At 36.0% G+C, this 22,964-nt stretch overlaps 2 protein-coding genes and 1 pseudogene across 2 annotated transcripts; 2 read left to right on the top strand and 1 right to left on the bottom strand.

Moving 5' to 3' along the window:
- Positions 1–620: 620 nt before the first annotated feature.
- On the bottom strand, positions 621–2,715 carry LOC126965286 (heat shock protein 60A-like). The gene has a single exon (XM_050808799.1). The coding sequence runs from the start codon at positions 2,558–2,560 to the stop codon at positions 842–844; it is 1,719 nt and encodes a 572-aa protein (XP_050664756.1). The 5' UTR covers positions 2,561–2,715; the 3' UTR covers positions 621–841.
- A 508-nt stretch (positions 2,716–3,223) lies between these two features.
- LOC126965496 (uncharacterized) lies at positions 3,224–3,911 on the top strand (annotated as a pseudogene).
- A 1,962-nt stretch (positions 3,912–5,873) lies between these two features.
- LOC126965309 (uncharacterized) lies at positions 5,874–22,955 on the top strand. Its single transcript, XM_050808847.1, has 6 exons — positions 5,874–6,066; positions 6,225–6,389; positions 6,890–7,033; positions 17,159–17,348; positions 18,666–18,836; positions 20,451–22,955. Exons 1-6 carry the CDS (start codon positions 6,056–6,058, stop codon positions 20,814–20,816), a joined length of 1,047 nt encoding a protein of 348 aa, XP_050664804.1. The 5' UTR covers positions 5,874–6,055; the 3' UTR covers positions 20,817–22,955.
- The last annotated feature ends 9 nt before the right edge of the window (positions 22,956–22,964 follow it).

Genomic DNA, 22,964 nt, shown 5'->3' with positions numbered 1-22,964 from the left:
TACTATAACATGAATGACTTTCTTAATGATACCACAGATTGGGAATGGAGCGACCACCCTCAGGCTATTCTATAATAAGTTTAAGTGTACAATGTTACTTTAATTGTAAAACATATTTTTGATGAAAAAAAAGCCCGCTGAGTTTATTGCGCCCATTCTTCTCAGGCCTGAGGCATTCATTTTGGAATGGGTGGTAGTTTTTTTGACTTTCAATAAGTGATTTCACATCCTATTTAGAATAAAAATATTTGAATTTGAATTTATAGTGATAATTGTATAAATCCTTGCTGTAACCACTAAAAAGCAGACAGAAGTGAACCTTTCATAACTTTACTTACTTCATTAAAAGTTTTTAACTAATAAATCTCACATAAACACTTAATTGACTGAATATCTTAAATGAGGTTTAGACTATAAATACATACAATAATTGTGTTACATTTTAATGATACATATTTTTGCATCGTTTTATTTTTCTTGAATGTTTGTAAAAATTAAACTTCCGTATTTCACCCACAGTAGTCAGTAGTAAGAATTCTGTTTCTAATATAGGTATTGTATAGTTATCCTTAACTCTTTAAGGAGTATAGCATAATAGAGGTTTATAATAAAAACAAAACTAAATAACATTATTTATTAAAAATAACTTTGCTTCACTGAAGCAATAATAACTAAATAATTCTACAGACAGCTGTCTATCTAATCTAACACAATCAGACTCAATAAAAAATTACATTCACTGCACATAATATTGGAAAACACTTTCAAATATCTTATGAGATGTAGTTTAAATTGTCCTTTATGCTATAAATGCTTTGTACAACAGTTAATTATTAGCAAATTACATCATTCCACCCATTCCCCCCATGCCTCCCATGCCACCCATTCCTGCCATTGGGTTTGGCTCCTTCTCTTGAGGAATATCGCAGATCACAGCTTCTGCTGTTGTAAGCAGAGAAGCTACTCCACTGGCATCAGTAAGTGCAGTTCGCACTACCTTTGTAGGATCAATAATACCCTTCTCAATCATGTTTACATACTCATTGTTTAAAGCATCATAACCAAATTCTGGACCGAGATCTTCAACTTTGGCAACAACCACAGATCCATCAATGCCGGCATTACGGGCAATAGTCATGCATGGCATCCTTAAAGCTTTCTTGATTATCTCAACACCTGTTGCTTGATCTGAATTGGCTGTTGCGAGTTCATTTAAGGTGGGAATACATCTAAGGAGAGCAGATCCACCACCAGGAACAATACCTTCCTCAACAGCAGCACGGGTTGCATTCAGAGCATCATTCACTCGGTCTTTTTTCTCATTGACCTCAACCTCACTAGAACCGCCTACATGAAGAACTGCAACTCCAGATGCCAACCTTGCAAGACGCTCCTGCAGCTTCTCTTTTTCATACTCAGATGTTGTTTCTTGAATTTGGTCACGGATCTGCTCAGCTCTTCGGTCAATATCTGATTTCTTACCCTTGCCTTTCAAAAATAATGTGTCATCTTTAGTGATTGAAACTTCACCAATTTGTCCCAAGTCGGACAGCTGGACATCTTCAAGTTTAATGAGATTTGCATCATCACCAAACACAACACCTCCAGTAGCAATAGCCATATCACTGAGGGTTGCCTTTCTGTTGTCTCCAAAACCTGGAGCTTTAACTGCAGCCACTTGTAGACCAATCTTAAGTCTGTTAACAACCAAAGTCGATAAAGCCTCACCATCAACATCCTCTGCAACTATAACTAAAGGCTTTCTTTGCTGGTTTGCTAACTCTAGAGCAGGGATAATGGTTTGAACATTACTGATTTTCTTTTCAGAGAAAAGCACAAGAGCATCTTGGAATTCAACTTTAGCACCTTTAGATGAGTTGATGAAATATGGTGAAATATAACCTCTATCAAATTTCATACCTTCAATTACTTCTAATTCGTCATACAGTGTTTTGCCATCTTTAACTGTAATGACACCATCTCTGCCAACCTTCTTCATTGCATCAGCAATCAGTTTTCCAATAGCAATATCACCATTTGCAGAGATTGTTGCCACTTGTGCTATCTCTTCTGGAGTTGTCACTGGCTTAGACATAGATTTCAATTTGTCTTTGACTGCGTCCACGGCTAACATGACACCACGACGAATTTCAATAGGATTGGCTCCTTTTGAAATTTTTTCGAAACCTTCTTTTGCAATTGCTCTGGCGAGTACCGTTGCCGTTGTAGTTCCATCACCAGCTTCCTCGTTCGTATTATTAGCTACATTTTGAACTAACTTAGCTCCAATGTTCTGGAATTTGTCTTTTAGCTCTATTCCCTTAGCGACCGTAACACCGTCTTTGGTTATTTTAGGCGAGCCCCAAGACTGTTCTAGAATGACATTCCTACCTTTAGGTCCCATTGTCACGGCAACTGCATCAGCTAACACGTCTACGCCCTGGAGCATAAGAGCCCTTACATCAGCACCGAATCGTACATCTTTGGCATAAAATCTTGACAACTGGTGTGATTTTTGTAGAGAAACAGTTTGACGAACAACACGAGGCAAACGCAGCATTGTTACTTGAACTTGGTAAATGGAATGGTTAAATAAGATACAGCAGACTTCGAGCTTTGTTCTTACACTTCTCGAAACTTCTCACTGCTCGGACTTCGGAATGATGGCTATTAGAAACGTGATTTTTTCACCGGTTCTAGGTTATGTCACAAATCATAGACAAAAGACTAAGGAGTCAAATATCTATAGTCAGTAGATATGACAAACAATAAATAAAATACCGGCCAGTATTACAATTTACACTTGGAGTATTGTTTTAAAATTAGAAACAGATTAGGATGCCATAAGCTTGAATTAAGCGTGCTTAGCATTTAATGCAATAAGTGGGAATTAAACGTGCTTAGCATTTAATAGATCTGTCACGCACGCTCGGCCTATCCTAGGCAAAATTGAAGACCTTCGTGTGGGATTATTATCAGAAGGGCGGCATTAATTATTATTCTAGACCCTTTTAGTCCCAGTAGCACCGATTCCAAGAGTGAACTATTGTAGTAGTATTGTATTCACTACTACTACTATACCTCTTATTCAATCCCTGCACCAATTATTATCAACCGGAAAAGTTTCTTGGAGTATTGCAAAAATTACTTGAAAGTAAGGAGTATTTTACAAAAGTGGTATTATTGTACATGTAATGAAAAGAAAGAGGCCCGCGTGTGCAAAATGGCCAGCCTTATCGAATATTTATCATGTTCCGATCAATATCAACATCTAATCAAAACCAACAAGTGGCGATTTACTACTAATCCACCCGACAAAAATTTAAAGTGTGTCGTATGAAATCCTAGTGAAAACACTAAATGAACATTTTCAACCAGCAAAATAAACATTCGTTATAAAGTCACGACTCTACGGAGCAGTACAGAAAGTGGGCGAAGTGAGGAGGAGTGGGCAGCAAGGCTATGAGGGCTCGTCATCCGCGGCGTCTTCGGCGACTCACTTGACATAGTGCTTCCGGACAGGTTTGTACTCGGACTGAGAGTCGGTTCTGAGTGGGATATACTTTTCTAATTGAATGTAGATAATCTGACCGTCTCAAGGGCTGTGTAAGTTTCGAAACAGACGGCGAGTGCGTGAAATCCGATGGCAATGGGAGCGGCAACCTCGATGATGAAGAAAGAGCCCATTTACCGGATGACCAAATCTGGGGCGGATGACGTCGGGTAAGCGATCTGACGGGCGTGGGCTGAGCGCAGGGGCTAAGTGCAGCACACAGTCTTGGTAACCATGATACCAGAAAATATGTCGGTATAAAAACTGTACGTGTCGAAAGTGTGGTCGTAACGGACACTTGAAAAAATTGTGTTCTGAACATGGCAACACTGTGCAAGGGACTCCACAAAGAGTCTAAGATGATCCGGTGAAGAATATTCCTTGCTGTAAAGAATGCGAGTTATTTAACATGAGGTATGGCAATTAAATCCTTATTCGTGCCAATCTGTGTAATTAGTAAATTTTATAAATTGGAATTAGATTCAGGCTCAAGTATAACGGTTATTTCCTTTGCGATGTATTAATGTGATTTAAAATTATTATTAGAAAATAGTAAAACAAGATCATAAACATTGGCTACATAAAAGTGCATTCGTAAGATATGATTATAAGAGTAGGGTATTCAAAATTGCAGAAGTTGTATGGGTAATAATAAATAAAAATAAATGATTTAGTCGAACAACATGTTTTTGGAATTTAGGATTCGTGGAAAATTCGTAATTAAATTAGGTAGTAGGATGTTTGAAATATTAATCCACGATGAAAATTTAGTGTTTAAATAAAGTTTAAACCTAAAGCTTAAACTGTTAACCGGTTTGTGATTTGATTTTTGACAGGCAATAATTATACGAAGTTTGTAAAGAATGGACGTCTCATTTGCGACTACTTCAATTAAGTGTAGGCATTAGTTGGTCGCAGAAGAGATACAGAAACGTTTCATCTTCCTCAAGGCGAAATCTGCCAGCTCTTTGTCTTTGAATGCGGCTGTGCAGTAATTGATCCTTATTCGCGTTTTTGCTGCTGAATGCCTCAATAAGCGCTTTGGAATGGCTATTAATCTGTCCAAACGTTTAAGCGCTTCTTGTTCACATCGGTACTTCGGGGTGTATCGAATGAATCTCTTAAGCAGTCCACAATTCAACCATGCCCTGGGACACATGGATAACTGTGTTGTTGAGGCCTAGTGTGTTTAGGCAGTCACTGAAGTTTTTAGTTCTAGAGCCTGCGTCTAGAGCATATAGTGCTACTTGGCTGTTAGAATTTATGTGAATTGTTGGATTGGTATACAGTAGCCTTTTGCATATATGTTTTCACCCATTCTAGCATGACGTATACGTCTAGAAAATGTTGGTGAAAGTCCCAAGGTTTGTACTGGATGTAGCCTTGAAACGTTGTCCATATACGCTTAAGCCAGCTTCATATTCCATTTTAGTGAAGCATATAAGGAGCTCTCATCCTTTCAGAAGACTATTTTGTTCAATCGGTTGTCTCTAGAATGTAGTTGCATCACATGGTAAATGACGGTGATAATTAATTGAATCAATTGTTCGGGTATCCTGTCAATTTAATGTTATGTGGTCTTGCATTTCTAAGTATTTTACGCTCCTGGAGGCTTGCGACATCCAGTTCCATGCCATACGTTGATATATCAAGCGATGATCAGAGCTATGGTCGCATGGACGAGATGGGCAAATTAGCCTTTAAAATGATTGGTGTACTTAGTAAGGCGAGACAGTACATCCAATAAAGCCACCATCTGAAACAATATAATGCGCAAGTTTGGCCTCGAAGAATCGCACTACGAAGAGAAACTTAATTCCTCGACGATCAAATCACCTCCGATTGGCTTTGGCGTTGCGTAGAAATATGGATTCTCTCTGCATCTTCATTATCTATCTATTTTATGTTGATATCTTTCAACTTTTATTTCATCTATCTCTGATATCATCATCATCAGCCGGAAGACGTCCACTTTTGGACAAGCCTCATCCAACGTATTCCGGGATCGTCAGTTCATCTTGTGGGGATATCTGATATACATATACATATCTGATCCAAATTCCCATATTTCCTACAAGCATTTAATGCGATTTGTTTCTCTAAAAACATTTCAATCTGGCGAAACATGCAAGAAAACCTGCCTACTGAAAGTGAATTCAAGATCACTTGAAGCTGGCGGATTCCCGGAAGGTGGGAGCCAAAAACTCCGAGTTCAATAGAAGTGGGAAAAAAGTCTTTGACAATATATAAATTTAGTTTGACATTTGACATTTCGAGAATCGAGCTATTTATCTGTCATCAATCGTCATTGAGTTCCGCCGTTCGCGATGTTTTTTTTGCATTATTCATTTACGTAGACTTTTGAGAGCACGTTGTTTTCATAAAAACATGCGGTTATTTAGCTAGACGCTAACATCAATTTAGTATCTTCAGAGTCTGGTTTCAGGTTAAATATAAGTACCAAATTGTTTGTATATTATAACTTACTCAATTTATTACATAATGGATCCAAGGTGGGTAATTTAGTATTGTTTATTTTTAATTTTGAGCTTGATTCGCATCTCTTCAAAATTTGATTGAGGCTTTTGAACAATGCAATATTAACAAATATTTACAAATTTTTATTGCTTATGTTTTACATTGTTTATTTAATTATTATTGTTATTTTCAGCTGTATTTGTGATAAGGAGGGTCTGCTGGTGGGCATTGGAAACCCATTGCTGGATATATCTGCTTTAGTGGATGATGCTCTACTTCAGAAATATGATATGAGACCTGATGATGCAATTATGGCTGAAGAAAAGCATATGCCATTGTATAGGGAGCTTATGGAGAAGTAAGTTCTTTTTATCTCATAAAATTATTTGGTGTCTGCATTACATCAACAAATGTGTAATTAGATTGATGACATCTATATGTTATTATCTTCTAATAAGGCCTTAGGGAAAAGACCTTTAGGGTTTTATGCTTATTTATTTTATAAGCTAAGCAAATTTAGTTCCACTTTATTTATTAAGATTTATTTGTTTTAAATTAAAAATACCTATAATTTTTTTTTTAATAATAATGTCTATATAATTATTTTCACATTCTACAATAATTAAATAATAAAATTAAATTTCAGGCATTTGCCCATATATAACAGAATCAATCATCACAATATTACATTATTATTATTAAAAGCCACAGAGTTAAAATATAGCTTTGAGACATCAATCAGGCTTTTAGATTTTAGTTATGAAGTGTTTTTGTAAAATTCTGTTGCATGGACTTACTAAAGTATTGAGTTTAAGTAGTTATAAAATGTTTATTGTAAAATACCCATTTTGTTGATAGGTATAATGCAGAATTCATAGCTGGAGGAAGTGTTCAGAACACATTAAGAGTTGCTCAATGGATTCTGAAAAAACCAAATCTGTGTACATACTTTGGATGTGTGGGAAAAGATGATTACGCCAGAATATTGAAAGAAAGGGCAGAGTAAGTTGATTTATTATTGACAATATAAATAAGGGCAAGAAATCTCCAACACTACAACCTGAGATAAAATGTGAACTTTGCTTTGCATTGGGCTTCCTTAGGTTAAGCTCTGCATAATTTGAGATGTCAGTTGACTATGAAATCATAATCAAAGATTACCCTAAGCTAATAATAATAATGTTTTACATAAGTATAGTCTGCACAAAGTCTAAGTCAGATCTAGAGATCTCAGCCTACTTCTGAAGCATCTTTGATATTATCTTATTATATTATATATTAATTGCAAGGCCATGCAATTAGTATCCAAATAGAATGGATGATGATATAGTTGTTGGAATACATTTATCAGTAATAATTTAAAAGTCTCTCAAGTGGTGTAAAATCTTAGCACATCCCTATAAGCTTGTGATGTCATTGTGATGATGACATTTGTTTTTAAACTTTTATCGTTGCAGAACTTCAACATTGTAAGTATTATGACGGGTTTCTCATGATATATATTTTAAATATTTGATGCCAATATTTCGATCCAATTGCATGAATCGTGGTCACAGCGGAACTGCGCTGGCGGTGAGAAACACTAGACACATTGACACTTGACACTTATAGTATCAATCTGTCCACATGGCAGCTAGTTCGTTTTGGTATTTGATTACCTAATTCATGACACACACTACTGACGACGTCCATACTTCCGGTCCATACGTCTTTTTATTGCATTCCTACTGGAGAGAGAGACCGCTGGATGTGCACTAGCCTAAAACCATCCTCCCTATTAAAATTGTCAGGTTGCTTTTTGCGTGTCAATGTGTCAAGTATTTCTCGCCGCCAGCGCTGTTCCGCCGTGACCACGATTCATGCAATTGGATCGAAATATCGGCATCAAATATTTAAAATATATATTGTGAGTACCCGTCATAATAACTTCTGGAAAATCTTATTTTTAAACTATCAATCAATATTTATGTACTTAAACCGTTAAGTCTTTGATAATAATCTGTAATCCCTTGTTATTGATGCCAATTGAAGATAACTATAAAAAATTTGATGATAACACAAAAATTAAATTTATTTGAAAGTCTTATCTGTGTAGTAGTCTGTGTAGTAGTACTTCACCCTGACTTCCTCTAAGTTGAATGTGTTGGATTCAAATTAATTAAGTAAAAAAGTGACTAGAACACTAAATAATATGACATATTCCTAGCATGGTATGGTATACCAAGTAATTTATTTTATTGTGTACATATAATTATGAGACTCAGTCAATTGAGAGTCATTCATGGAGCATCATCAATTAATTGATGTTGTATTATATTATGCTGGTGAAACATTCAAGTGAGCGTATTATGATGTGTGTGTTATTATTTTTCTTTTCTTACCCATTTTATGGGAGAGGAGAATGGATGAGCATATTGATTGGTCACCTGATGTTAGGTGATCATTAGCACCCAAAAGCTTTTTCAACACCACAGTAGAAATCCCAAAAGTGTTGCCAACTTTTGGTAGTAGCAGATCTGGGAGCCTGTAAGCTGTGTGAAGTGCATAGATTTTGCTAGTGAAGGCACAGTTGCCGTGAGGGTTGCTACAGCAGTGCTTTTTTCTGTTTGATATTCATGATTCATAGTTTGCAGGCACTTATTTTAACATCTTGTGTCTAAGTGACAAGTGCTATCACAGTGCTGCTCAGATTTTGGGTTTTTCAAGAAACCTGAGCGGTACTGTAATGTACAAGAGGTTTAATTTAAAGATAAAGATAGCCTTTATTTCTAGATATTAGTTATGTAGTATGTTTATTTTTTTTATTTCCTCTATTTTTTAACAATATATCTAGCTTGTCCACTAACATAGGCCTCCTCTAGGACCTTCCAGTGCTCTCTCTACCGCGCTTCTCTACTCCATACTTTTCCAGCAACCTTCTTTATGTCATCTTCCCACCTTAGTATATGTCTGCCTCTCTTTCTTTTAGCATCTCTCGGGTACCAATGGGTGAGTTTCTGTGACCACTTGTTTGGGCCTCTGATCATAGTAAACAAGGGGTTTAATTTACCATCAAGTAAATGTCTCACACAAATTAACTTTGAACATAAAATGTATGAACGATGCGGGACTCGAAACCGCGACCTCTCGCGTTCCGTGCGAGTTTTGTGATGTTCTAACTTTTAGGTTGTGGCTTCATCTACAAGATCTACTTTACGGTTGAAGGCGAGAGGTCGCGGGTTCGAGTCCCGCATCGTTCATAAATTTGGTTTTTAAATTTAATTTGTGTAATTAATACCAGAAGTGAGAGTTATCACTTTAAAATATAACCCACTGGTAGCCACAACAATGCTCTTTGTGAAAATAGTATCTATATACTAATTTGTTTAACCTTTTTCTTGTTGTAATTTAGAATAATTGTGAATATGAAAAGAAGGATAAATCTTATATATAAAATTCTCATGTCGCGGTGTTTGTAGTTAAACTCCTTCGAAACGGCTTGACCGGTCTGAGAATCTGACAACATCTATTTTTCATCCCCCTAAATGTTAAGGGTGGTCACGCCAAATTTTGTTTGATTATGAGTCATCATTAAAAAATACATACAACTTTGAATTTTCACCCATCTACGATCAACAGTTACTTTTGTATCGCGATTTCAATATCGGCAATACAACGTTTGCTGGGTCAGCTAGTATAATATAATTAATATTATTGTAGCTGGTATCTTTAGCTCCTTTCTTATTGGTATAAGATTTTCGTATGATGTATTGGTATTGTAATGGTAATGGTAATTGGTAAAGGGCTCCTGTTTCCGCAATTAGACCGCTTAATTGGGTCCATTTTGCGTGCAGTGTTGGCCAGTCATTCCAACCAGCCCAGCTCCTTCGAGAAGTTCAGAACACTCCTGGGGTGTTCGCAGACTTCCTGGAGCGACCTTGTATTTACTAAGGTTTGTGCCCGTTGGTTGGCCACCCCAGCACATTCCAGGATTACGTGATTGACCGTTTCATCTTCGGTTAGACAGCCCCTGCACTTAGGACTGTCCGTAACGCCGATTGTAAATAGGTGTTTGTTCAGTGATGTGTGACCCGTTAGGGTGCCGACCATAATTCGGATGTCATGTCTGTTTAGGCTAATAAGTCGACGTGTCAGTTTGGGCGATAGTGCAGGAATCGCCTCTTTCGACTATCTGCAGCCTGAGACATTTGTCCATCGGGTTCTATGTAGGTTGTTGGTGAGAGAGCGTATCCATGACCGCATTTGGCTGAAGGGTAGCGGCAGGACTGGCCCTGGGCCAGCCACTTGCGTTTCCGACCCCCGCCTTGCAAGTTCATCCGCTGCATCGTTCCCCAACGAACCGCTGTGTCCTTTGATCCATTGCAGAGTTACCCAGTTGTTAGAGGCAGCTCGTTCTAAGGATCGGTGACACTCGTATATCAGCGCTGAGTTATATGTGTTGCTCCCCAGCGCAGTCAGTACTGCCATACTATCGGATAGAATACGGATATAATATCCGTGTATAATGTAATGATGATAATTCGTATGATGTAATGACGCAAAGTTCCGCGTAGCAAATCCTATAAAGACACATATTGTTAGCAGTTCGTTATTATTCTTTCAAGTCAACAGTATGTGACTCAATATTACTGGCGTCTTACACTTATATCTGCAAAGCTGTTTTTAGATGATAACTTATCTGGTGTTGATAACATTTGACCTAAATATCTGTGACAGATCACCTCATTGTTTCTATTTATACATACATACACACTCACGCCTTGTTCCCGTCGGGGTAGGCAGAGACAATAGAATGCCATTTGCTTCTATCCTTACAAACCTCACGCGCTTCCTCTACATTCATTACTCTTTTCATACATGCTCGCCGGTTGCGGGTGCTTCGGACCTCTCCTTTTCTCAAAACGTCCCCATTTTTTTTTATGGAATAGGGTACGAGCGTACGGGTCACCTGGTGTTAAGTGATCACCGCCGCCCACATTTTCTTGCAACACCAGAGAAATCACAAGAGCGTTGCCGGCCTTTTTTTGAAGGTACCCATGTCGTATCGTCCCGGAAACACCGCACAAGGAAGCTCATTCCACAGCTTTGTAGTACGTGGAAGAAAGCTCCTTGAAAATCGCACTGTGGAGGACCGCCACACATCCAGATTTTTTCCCCAATTTGGTCGACGAATGTTCTACGAGGTCTCCCGCGACCGAAGTGTTTTTAGATGATAACTTATATGGTGTTGATAACATTTGGCCTAAATATCTGTGACAGATCACCTCAAAGAACGAACAATGAACTAAATTGTTTCATATTAGAAAAGATGGTTTAGTGCAATAATTAGGTATGAATGGTCAGTGTCTGGACTTTTATGGGCACACTTTAACAATTGATGTGAATACGAATTCCGTATATTTAGGTGGAGTTACAGAACCAAGTGTACACTGACAACTGACAAATCCTCAAACACATTCTCGCCATCGCTAGATTGTCCTTTCGATGAAGCAGTAGGCTCACATTAACTGCTTAAAATAAATGTAGTAAATAAAATACTTGAAATTTCAAACAGTGATTCTAGGATCTTGATGTAGATATAAGTGAACACATTGGTATTTATATTGTATATTTTTATTAGAAAGAGCTCAAAAAAACAATACTGGGAGAGTTTCTTGCGCCACTTCTCTCTCAGAGCGCCATTTGTTTCTGAAGCGGTAGTAGTATCTAGTATATTAAAAATGACATCAAAAAGAATTCTAAAGGAATCACATTTGAGAAAGTGCCTTTTTTAAGAATCTAGAAGAAAGAAACTCAGCAAACCACTTAGTCTATAATAAAGTACATTCGCCTTATAATTTGTACAGTCTGATAAAAATCAATGCAATATTTCTAAAATTCTTGAAAGAACTGAGGAAATCTCTATGGGGATTTACGAAAAAAAAAAACTACCATATTGTATTTCAGTTTAGTTTCAGGATTTATCATTAGTGGCCTTTTAGTTAAGAGCACCCTTAACTTCATGAGGTTAATTGGAAAGAAAGAGGTTGTAAATTCATAGGTGAATTCGCAGGTATTTACTACTGGTTCAATAATTTAATAAAAACAGAAAAATAATAATTATTCGATGCACTAATAAAAGTACATATACACGGTTCATACAGCAATTAATATTAAATTGCAGCGGTTAATTAAGAAGAAATCTCTATTGGGATTTGTGCAATTTGTTGGCAATTAATGTCTATACACATGCGAACTGATAAACATTAAAAATTAAAAAAATAAGTGTCTAGTTGACCAACTCGCTCTGGGTCCAAAAACTTAAAGCAGTCTTCACGCAAAATATGCGTACTATAGACGAGCAGAAAAAGGATGTAATATCCTGATATTTCTACGTTATTTCAAATGTGTTTATTTTTAAATTATAATAAGGGACGAGACGAGCAGGACGTTCAGCTGATGGTAATTGGTACGCTATGCCCATTACAATGCAGTGCCGCTCAGGATTCTCAAAAAACCCAAAACATTCTGAGCGGCACTACAATAATTGCGCTCGTCACCTTGAGACATAAGATGTTAAGCCTCATTTGCCCAGTAATTTCACTAGCTACGGCGTCCTTCAGACCGAAACACAGTAATGCTTACACATTACTGCTTCACGGCAGAAATAGGCGCCGTTGTGGTACCCATAATCTAGCCGGCTTCCTGTGCAACCGAGCCTCCCACTGGTATGTCATTAAAAATTCTTGAATAATGGTATATGTTACCTTAAGAGTGCTTTCGAAGAACTGTTAGTTCTACTACCTTCACAATTTTTTGATTTCAGCTTAACCGCCTATTGAGTTTTCTGTCTGACTATATTATTTCATACGTCATCAATAATCGTTTAACCATGGCGGTCAAACGTCATCAAAAATCCTAGAATAATGGTAAATAACCCCTTCATATTACTAAAACTGTTATTTCTACTATATTTACTACTCTATCCCCCTCCCGATAATATTTCTACCTTAATTCAAACTTCATCAAAAATGCTTTAACCTTGCGAAAATCCCCTCATCCTCTCAAGGAACTGTTATTAGTTCCACCATCTCAATTATGCTTTAGGCCCAAATAAGAACCTTTCGTTATAACTGGTGACGGGTGTTACTCCATACTATTCAGAGAACTTTTTTCACCACCAATTTCCTTCGGCAGTATTCACGACGATATGTGCCTAAAATGTACAGGCAAGTTAATCTTACCTGAAACAAATTATTAGTTTGAATATTCGAATAGTAAATAAGTTCATACCGATCAGATTTGTCAAGTAAACAAACAAACTGTTAGTTTGAATATTGTACCGTAAATATGTTCATATCAATCAGATTTATCACGCCGATAAGCTAGGACGCAACAATGGCACATAATATAAGGTATATCGCATTTGTAAATCATCTTAAATCACCTGTGTTTCTCTATCCGTCAGTCTAAATAGTGGATTAATCTTAAAGAGATCCCGATTTTATTGTAGATGTTCGAAGAATATTTTACAGCTAATCTGAATTCAAATTGTAGCTTATAAGTGTTCGTGCATATGAAAGGGTTATCAACAACAAAAACCTTTCGCGGCTAGACGATGGACAAGTGGTGCATGAAGTAATTATATCATGCTACTCATGGGCACGCACCACAAAAGTAATATGTATAAAATTTGATGTAAAATCTGAAGTACAACCAACAAATCGTGAGGCTCAATCACTCCTAAACCACTGATAGTATTGACATTAAACTACCACCATTCGATGCGAATTTTGTCCTAGATGGTTTATGGCTACTTATTTTTCGAATTCTAACGTTAGTTCATTAATTTATTTTCTTTCAAAATTCGCCCTGCGAAGCGGGTGGGAACGGCTAGATATGTTTATGTATTAAGCTATTGCAGTAAATAAATTACATACCATAGACAGGCCCCTAAGTAAACGCCGCATTGCTGTCAGTTGTCACTGTCGTTCGCTCGTAGACCTGCGTATGTGTGCGTCGTTACGAACGTTTGTACTGTGCTGTTGTACTGTACAGTTATTGTACAATTAATCAATTCAAATAATGATAGTCAAAAAGACAATTTAAAACAATGCATAGTATACAATAAGTCGCTATAATATGCGTCGCTAGTCTGACGTAATCTCAATTCGTCACGAGCATGTCGAGATCAACAGTGACGCGAACCCTTTAGTTTTTTCCCTATCTCACAAATCGCTCAGCTAAAGAAGTTTACAGCTCACATACACTTGAGACTGAAGCATTGATCATATTTTATCAATCCCACGATGAGGTTATCTTCACCGTTTTGGCCTCCTTTGTAATTCAAGATGGCTGCATCTTGATTACATAATATTATTAACTCTTATATTACATCAAGCTATATAATTTTTATGACTGTTCTTTTATAATTGCGATAAGTTCTTACAAGGTCATGTATTAGTATGAAGATAAGTATTATATTATTACGATGTGATGAATTATTTATTGTTTACTAGCTGACCCGACAGACGTTGTTATGTGTATAATAAATAAAATAATGTTTTTATATGAATTTGTCAATAATATATCATAACATCAAAAATTACTTCGTAAAATATGCACCCTGCTGTCGTAATAAAATTGTTTCACAGCAGAACTGTCAAACCGTGCGTCAATAAATTCTCTCATAGAAATTATGTATGGACACATCAAAGGAAAAACAAATTTGTTGTTTTTAATTAATTTAGCAGCATTTTCCTATTTATTCGCCTTTTAAACCTTCTCTGGACTTCCACAAATAATTCAAGACCTAAATTTGCCAAATCGGTCCAGCCGTTCTCGAGTTTTAGCTAGACTAACGAACAGCAATTCATTTTTATATATATATAGATATCCTAGACGTGTGGGCTTATTGAAATGATATGACCACGCACGTAGTTTCTCTGTATATAAATATTACCTTCCTTTAGATTTTAATCGTATTATACCTTGTCATAAATTACTTTTACCTTTTGCGCGCTAATTGTAGTGTATATACGGTGTAACTAACGGGGTGGATCAACTGTGTCCCAGGGATGGGATTGTCTGCGGCTAGACACACCTCTATATACATTTATTCCTTTCACTTCACCAGCAGGATCTTCCTCACAAGACCCGCCATTACTGTCGGTATTAAAAATATATACTTTTTTTTGCCTCATATGGCAATTGATTTAGGAAAAACATTGCAATACTTTCACATAAATGTTTCCAAATACACGGTGTAACTCCCTCCTCCTCCTCGTGTCGTTTTCCTCATTACTGAGGGTCGTGACTCCTCCGCTGCATCAGTCTCTCCCGTACGATTCCCCTCCATCTGCTGCGATCCTTAGCCTTATGAAGGGCATCACGGAAGTTGATGTTTAGAGCAGATCGTATTTGGTCCGACCATCTCGTGGGACTGCGTCCTCTGGGACGCCTGCCATCTACCTTGACTGTCACCATCAGCTGTTCCAGATTATGACCCTCTTTACGAGCAATATGTCCAAAGAATTTCAACATCCTACTTCTTACTTACACGGTGTAACTAGCGGGGAGGATATACTCTGTCCCAGGGATGGGAGAACTCAATACCTACCGAAATAACCCCCGTGAATGTTCAGCAGTGTTTAGTGGAGATAATTGCGAACTCGTTTTTTTTTAATACGATACTCAGAAAATTTTAAAGTACAGCCTTACTGTTTAGGTCTATGGTTTTGATTTTTGTCTTAACTTAGCTCAATAGTTTTGTATCATCCAAGCTCTGTAAATCATCGATTTTTATTAATGGAAATAATGTTGAAAAATTCGATTTTTTAAGAAAATCTAATTGCAACGTTACCTTGTCGGTTGTTACCCGGTCGTAGAAAAAATAAGCACAATAACATTCTTAAAACTAACTGGTGTTAATATAAAATAATGTCTAGAAATTTCGTTTATCTAGCAATGTGACAACATGTAAAAAAATGTGCTCGAGAAAGCAGTAATTATTTCTTATTATGCAACGTTATCTTATCTCATACTTGAAAAGTCTTTTGTTCAGGTTTAATACCTTTATTTGTTTTTATATTTCATGAACGATAGCACGAACGAGTGATATCCCGCATCGTTCATAAACATTGTTATGTTATTTTGTGTTAGGCGGTTGTTTTATTTATTGCATCACGTAAAAAGAGTGGCCTTTGTTTCAAGAGCCGACCTATTTTTTTTTGTCGTTTATCGTCTGCCCTTCTTTGTGTAGCTGTGTTCTCTTTGTCTGCTACCGTGTTTTGCTCAACCCCACAAACTTGGTTTTTTAACAGATTTCGATTATAGCTAAGTGATTTGGATTGTCTTATCCTGGAGCGAAGACTTTGCGTGATTACCGGATTTTGACAAGTATCTCGATGGGTGCCACAGAAACTCTGTACTTTTTTTGTTATGGCGCAACTCATTCTCGATACACCCTAGGTTGGATGATACAAATGCCTGCTATTGAGCTAAGTTGGGAAAAGATCACGAACATAATAAATAAGCTAGGCTGTACTGTTAAGTTTTCTCCGAGAATCTGATTTATTCAATAAAAAAACATAAATTCACTAATATCTAGAGACCCACTAAATATTGCTGAACAAACATAGGGTTTTTTTGTGGGTATTGAGGTCCCCTATCCCTGGGACAAGGTTGATCCACTCCGCTAGTTACACCGTGTCAATGTAAATATTTATGTGTAAGTGTTGCATTGTTTTTCCTTAATCAATTGCCATGTTAGGCAACTATAAAAAATGTATATTTTTTAATGACGGGGTTTGTGGGGAAAGTCCTGCTGGTGAAGTAAAAGGAATAAAAGGATATGGAGGTGTGTGTAGCCGCAGGGAACTGCAACTACAGGTCTTAGTACTTGTGTAAGTAAAGCGTAGTCCTGTTGGTAAAAGGGAGGGAGATACTGAGAAGGAAGGGCGCATGAAACTCAGCTTCTGTTTTTTTACATACATTTTCGATGCTATCAAATTGATACAAACAGCTCGATCTGTTTTTTTTTAATTTTGTTTGAGAATCCTTTTCTGAATTGTTACTCTTTGGATTCGAACCCAGAACCGATAAATCATAATATGGTATTAGTGTCGATTAATTTCATAACACATTTAGGGCGGAAGGTGTGACGGTGCGGTACCAGGTTACAGATGAGGCCCCGACCGGCACTTGCGCGGTGCTGGTGACGGGTCATCATCGTTCACTGTGTGCCAACCTCGCCGCGGCGCAGAAGTTCACGCCCGATCACCTCGAAAAGGAGGAGTGTAGGAGAAGTATCGAGACTGCCAAGTTCTTCTATGCCTCGGTGAGTAATATCATGCTGGAATAGCAACCAAACCGGAACATTATTTACATTTTTTTTTACTTGTTATGTTTTTAAAGTGATAACCCTCACTTCTAGGATTAATACAGAAATATTTTTTTTTGAAAACCAAAATTTTATAATCGATGCGGGACTCGAACCCACGACCTCTGGCGTTCCGTGCCAGCGCTCTGCCAACTGAGCTAACCGTTTGAGTGATGTATCGTTATAAAATCTTGTATGCTTTGTTCAACTCTCAGGTTGTGGCTTCATCTACAGGATTTAGTTTACAGTATATAACCTGCTCAACCCCAATCTTTGCATATTAGGAAATTGACTTGAGATGTCGTTCTTGTAAATCTAAAATTTGTTATGTTTTTAAAGTGATAACCCTCACTTCTGAATTAATACCCAAATATTTTTTTTTGAAAATAAAATTTTATTTAACTGGGTTAATTCGAAAAAAAAAATATCTCGTCCATTTCGCCATATATTGGGTCGATTATTTACGACCAAGTATCACAGCTCGTTTAATTTGATTTTTTTTTATTTAATTACGCTGTTTTCTCAAAATTATGTTTACATGAGTTAAGTAGTTAATTCAGTAATAATTTACACTTTACTCTCTTTATTACAAGTGCTAAATATTTTAGTCCGAATTTAGATGAATTATAATATAATAATTAGAAAATTGTAATGATGTACAACGCCCAACGGGATATGTAGTATTTAGTTAGTTGTTAGTTACCCACGCTCGTAAATATCATTATTATAGTGCAATATCGACGTCGATAAAAATTATGTATTGCACATCCCTCTTTTTTGTAGGTACCTATTTATTTCTCATTTGTTTGTGCCGGGCGTGGCACCAAATTTTTAAGTGCAATGTTTGAAAACTTTGAAATATTGTATAAGTATACTAGCTGACCCAGCAAACGTTGTATTGCCAATATTAAATTCGCGATACAAAAGTAACTGTTGATCGTAGATGGGTGAAAATTTGAAGTTGTATGTATTTTTTAATGTTGACTCAAAATCAAACAAATTAAAAAAAAAATGTCAAAAAAATTTAAAAAAAAATTGTGTGGACCACCCTTAACATTTAGGGGGATGAAAAATAGATGTCCGATTCTCAGACCTTCCCAATATGCACTCAAAATTTCGTGAGAATCGGTCAAGCCGTTTCGGAGGAGTTCGGTCCCGCACACAGTGATACAAGAATTTTATATGTTAGATAGTTAGAGTTTTTTTTTACCACAATCTTTGTATTTTCTTTAAATTTTATCAGTTTCAAGTCCACCATCATCATCTACGTTTCAGGGTTTCTTCGTGGCGGTGTCTCCGGAATCTATAATGCGGCTGGCTAAGCATGCGCATGAAAATGGTCACATGTTCATAATGAACATTAGCGCGCCATTCGTGACGCAATTCTATAAGGAGCCGTTAGAAAAAATGTTGCCATACGTCGATGTTTTATTCGGCAACGAATCGGTGAGTAGGATTCATTTTTAAATCATTATTAAACGCTCAACATATAAAGTTAAAAGAAGTTGGCCTCTTGGCAAATAATATTTTCACCCTTTTTGCATGAAATTCGTATGAAAAACCTTGAGATTACGGGAATTATAAGACAGGAAATGTAAATCGTGAGTACCGGTCATAATAATTATGTTAAAGTTCCGAGATGATAAGAGTTTAAAATCGTATAGTTCGGGAATTCTGAATAGGTTTTATTAAAACAATCAAACTCTTTATCTTAGGAACTTACCCTTTAATGTCTATATCAGAGTCCTGTCCATAGGACATATTTTTGGCGGGCGACCTGTTAACATCTCGGTGTTTTCAGAGCTCTTTGATTATTTTATAGCGACTGTACAATATTGTATATTTTTATTGAAAAGAGCGCAGAAAAAAAAATGCTGGGAGAGTTTCTTGCGCCGCTTCTTCTCTCTCAGAGCGCCATTTGTTTCCGAAGCGGTAGTAGTATCTAGTAGTATAAGAAATGACATCAAAAAGAATTCTAAAGGAATCAATTTTGAGAAAATAAATGCCTTTTAGGTCTGGCGTCTAAAATTGAAATGGCCACCATAATACGAGCAAAAAGCGCGTCCAAAGTGCGATTTTCAAAATATTTTCTTGAACATTACAAAACTGGAAGCTTTTTTGGGTATTTCCATGTAATAATATTTAATTATTATGAAAATGTTATTTACATAATTGTTTAATGTAAAGCGACATCGATTATTGCGTTGTTAATTTTTACCAAACCCCTCCGAAAAGGCTAAGCCAATTTTTGTTTTGAAATGTATATGTTAACGCCAGGAACAGACATAAGCTTATAATGCCTACTACTTGGCTAAGTCGAGTTAGTAAGTCTTTTGTGGGGCGATGTATATGCTTTTACAACAAGATCCCAGAAAATGGTCAAAACTAAAGTATTACGTTATTCAAGAGAATTGTTAAAAAAAGTTTGTTTGGTAAAGGTTACTATAACATAAATGACTTTCTTAATGATACCATAGATTGCGAATGGAACGACCGCCCTCAGGCTTTTGCTTTGAACATTTTCTGGGACCTTGTTGTAAAAGCATATACATCGCCCCACAAAAGACTTACTAACTCGACTTAGCCGAGTAGTAGGCATTATAAGTTTGTCTCGCGTTAATATTATGGCTGTGACAGTTTCTAGGAAATTCATTTATGTGCCCATGAACATACATTACATCTAAATAAAATTGGAGTGTCTGTTTGTAATATTTAAATAACTGTTTTTTACTACATGTATATGAATATATATACGGTACATACACCAAAATATTTTTTTTTTTAAATTTTTGTCTGTCTGTTTGTTCCGGCTAATCTCTGAAATGGCTGGACCGATTTTGACGCGACTCTTATTGGAAGGTTGCTGTTGTAATAAGGAGTAACTTAGGCTACGTTTATTTTAGAAAAATAAAGTTATGTTGCAATGTAAAAGAGACGGTCTAACACTAAAAATAATTTATATGGCAAAACAACGTTTGCCGGGTCAGCTAGTCAAGAATATATTGAGAAGCAACAGTCAAGATGTTGATTACTTATCTTATAAGTCTATCTCTTTTACAGGAAGCAGAAGCATTCGCTAAGGCATTCAATATGGCAGAGACCAACTTAACAGACATTGCTTTGAAAATATCTGCTATGCCAAAGTTGAGCTCAAGAAAGCGAGTGGTTGTAATAACCCAAGGCAAGGACCCTGTTATACTGGTAGAAGGTGATTCAGTAAGTCTAATACCGGTTTCGATATTGTCTGAAGAACAAATTGTGGACACAAATGGGGCCGGGGACGCGTTCACTGGTGGCTTCCTGAGTCAGATGGTGCTGGGGAAGTCCTACGAGTCCTGTGTCAAATGTGGAATATACACAGCGTCTCACGTGATCCAGCATTCTGGGTGTACAGTCAGTGGGGACAGTGACTTTAGAGAAACATAACTGAAGTGCTAATGTAGTTTAATTTTTGTTTTATTATTGTTGTAGGGCCCTGTCTTCAAGCCCTTTTAATCCTGCAGTTTTTAGTCGACCATGCTGGCCCGGAGTTTGTCAATCTTTGAATTTATTCGCAAGTGTATGTAGTGATGTTTTTCTTCGCCTTAAAGCTTTGAGTAGAGCTCTTAAAAACGTACATATGAACCCGAGATTGAACAGGCGGAACCGATGCTCCCATTGGTTAAAGAATTATAATAGGGTTGTCTACTTTTTATTTAATTTTGTTAGTTTAAATCTCATCTCATCGCAAATAGCACCTCCTTCTTAAAGTATACATTTACATTTTAAGAATTTCAATAGATAATATAATAGTAAAATTATTCTAACACAACTAGTTATTTCGTTATTTCAAACAGCATGTTATTAATTGTTAAAATTATGCTACGGTAAAATAATATACTTAATTAATTCACTAGAATTATGTTATCTCAAATGCAAAAAGCAGAAAAGACAATTAACTATTTTACGCAATTAGTCAATTGTGTTATGGCACAGATTTCTAAGACTTCTAATTGACCATATTTGATAAAAAATAATACATAGCAAGCATTGGTTGTAAGGAGAAAAGTTTGCTGCATTATGGTGCTGTTTCACAATTTCCAAGTAAAGTAGCAGATTTTCGTAGAATAGATAAATTAATGGCTACATAAAAGTTCCAGACAAAACAGATTGGGTTTCATAATCATTTCACCGGTTTAAATTTTATTACTAGATGACTTATCCCGCCGATCGGTCTGGCAACCTTGCACTTAATAATACCGTTTGACGAAATGAAAATATTAAAAAAACTATTTCTTACATGAAATAGCGTAACAAATCTTTTATATTTTACAGGTTTATTTTTGTATATATTTCTAAATAGCATCTCTACCGTTATTTTCACAATAAAATCAATCATCACATAATTGTATTCCGCTTTCGTGTAACGAAATTTGAGAATGTCAAATAATCAATTGTCATGAGACTTTCATAATTATCCATAAGTCATAATATAAACAAACCATGTACTATACATTTTGGGATTCTAGTGCGTCAGAATAATATAAGAGGGGGTAAACTTGGAATTTGTGAAGTACTAATACCTGAGCCACAGGGCTATATATACAGATATAGAGTCAGAAAGTCACAAAGTTTTTAGGATTACACCCCTGAACTGTTGTTACAATACCTCGAAATATGTTAGGAAATTCTGTTCATGTCATGTTAACTATGTATGCTTAGGTTTAAATAAACAATACTTGTTACTTAGTTGAATAAGTTGTATTTATCAAAGAACTGTTCATTTTTTACGGTTTATCCGGTGAATATAATATGTCTGTAATTCTATTATACTGTCATATATTTTCTGGTTATGAATTGAGTATATTTTGAGTGTTTTGATGTTTGTTAATAATATCTCAATAGAAAACCACGGAAACAGTGAAAGGCAAGTTTAATTTATTTCACAGATAACCTATTTCTATATGATCAATAAAAACAAAATGGCGCATGATAATTTATGAAAGTGGTAAAGTATGTTGGAAACTGTATATCTGTATTTTATTATTGCTCACTGTGATATAATTAGCAAGTCATACTTGGAGGAAACAACACAAGATCTACTATTTCAGCATTAACTCGAATATTACTAATATTATCAATCTACTTGTCTAGAATTGTATGTACCTATATATTATGTAAAATGTGTAAGAAAATAATATAAAGATAGTAAAAGCTATTTTCAATAATTTTTCTCACGGCTCCATAGTTGCAATTATTATTATGTACTATATGTGTAATACTCAATATTTCATTACATAGGTACTCTTACATATTATATTGTATTACTTATTATTGTGATATATTATGTATAAATATTAAGTAATTTGCGCCAGAAACCTGGAATGTATTTTAACTGTGCAACTAAAATATAATTTAAACTGCATAGTCAATTAACCTTACAACATGAATACAGGTTATATAAATGTTAGTACATAACCAGTAACACCATAAAATATGTAAATATCGGCTTTGAAATCATCAACATCTTTGATTGAATTTAAAAGTACTTATACAGTGTGTTAATAAAATTGTTTTTAATGTTTATATTTTATT

Source organism: Leptidea sinapis, chromosome 7 (genome assembly GCF_905404315.1).
Source record: "Leptidea sinapis chromosome 7, ilLepSina1.1, whole genome shotgun sequence".
Classification (NCBI taxonomy): domain Eukaryota; kingdom Metazoa; phylum Arthropoda; class Insecta; order Lepidoptera; family Pieridae; genus Leptidea; species Leptidea sinapis.
Note: the sequence above shows the minus strand (reverse complement) of the source record. Positions and strands in the feature narration are given on the sequence as shown.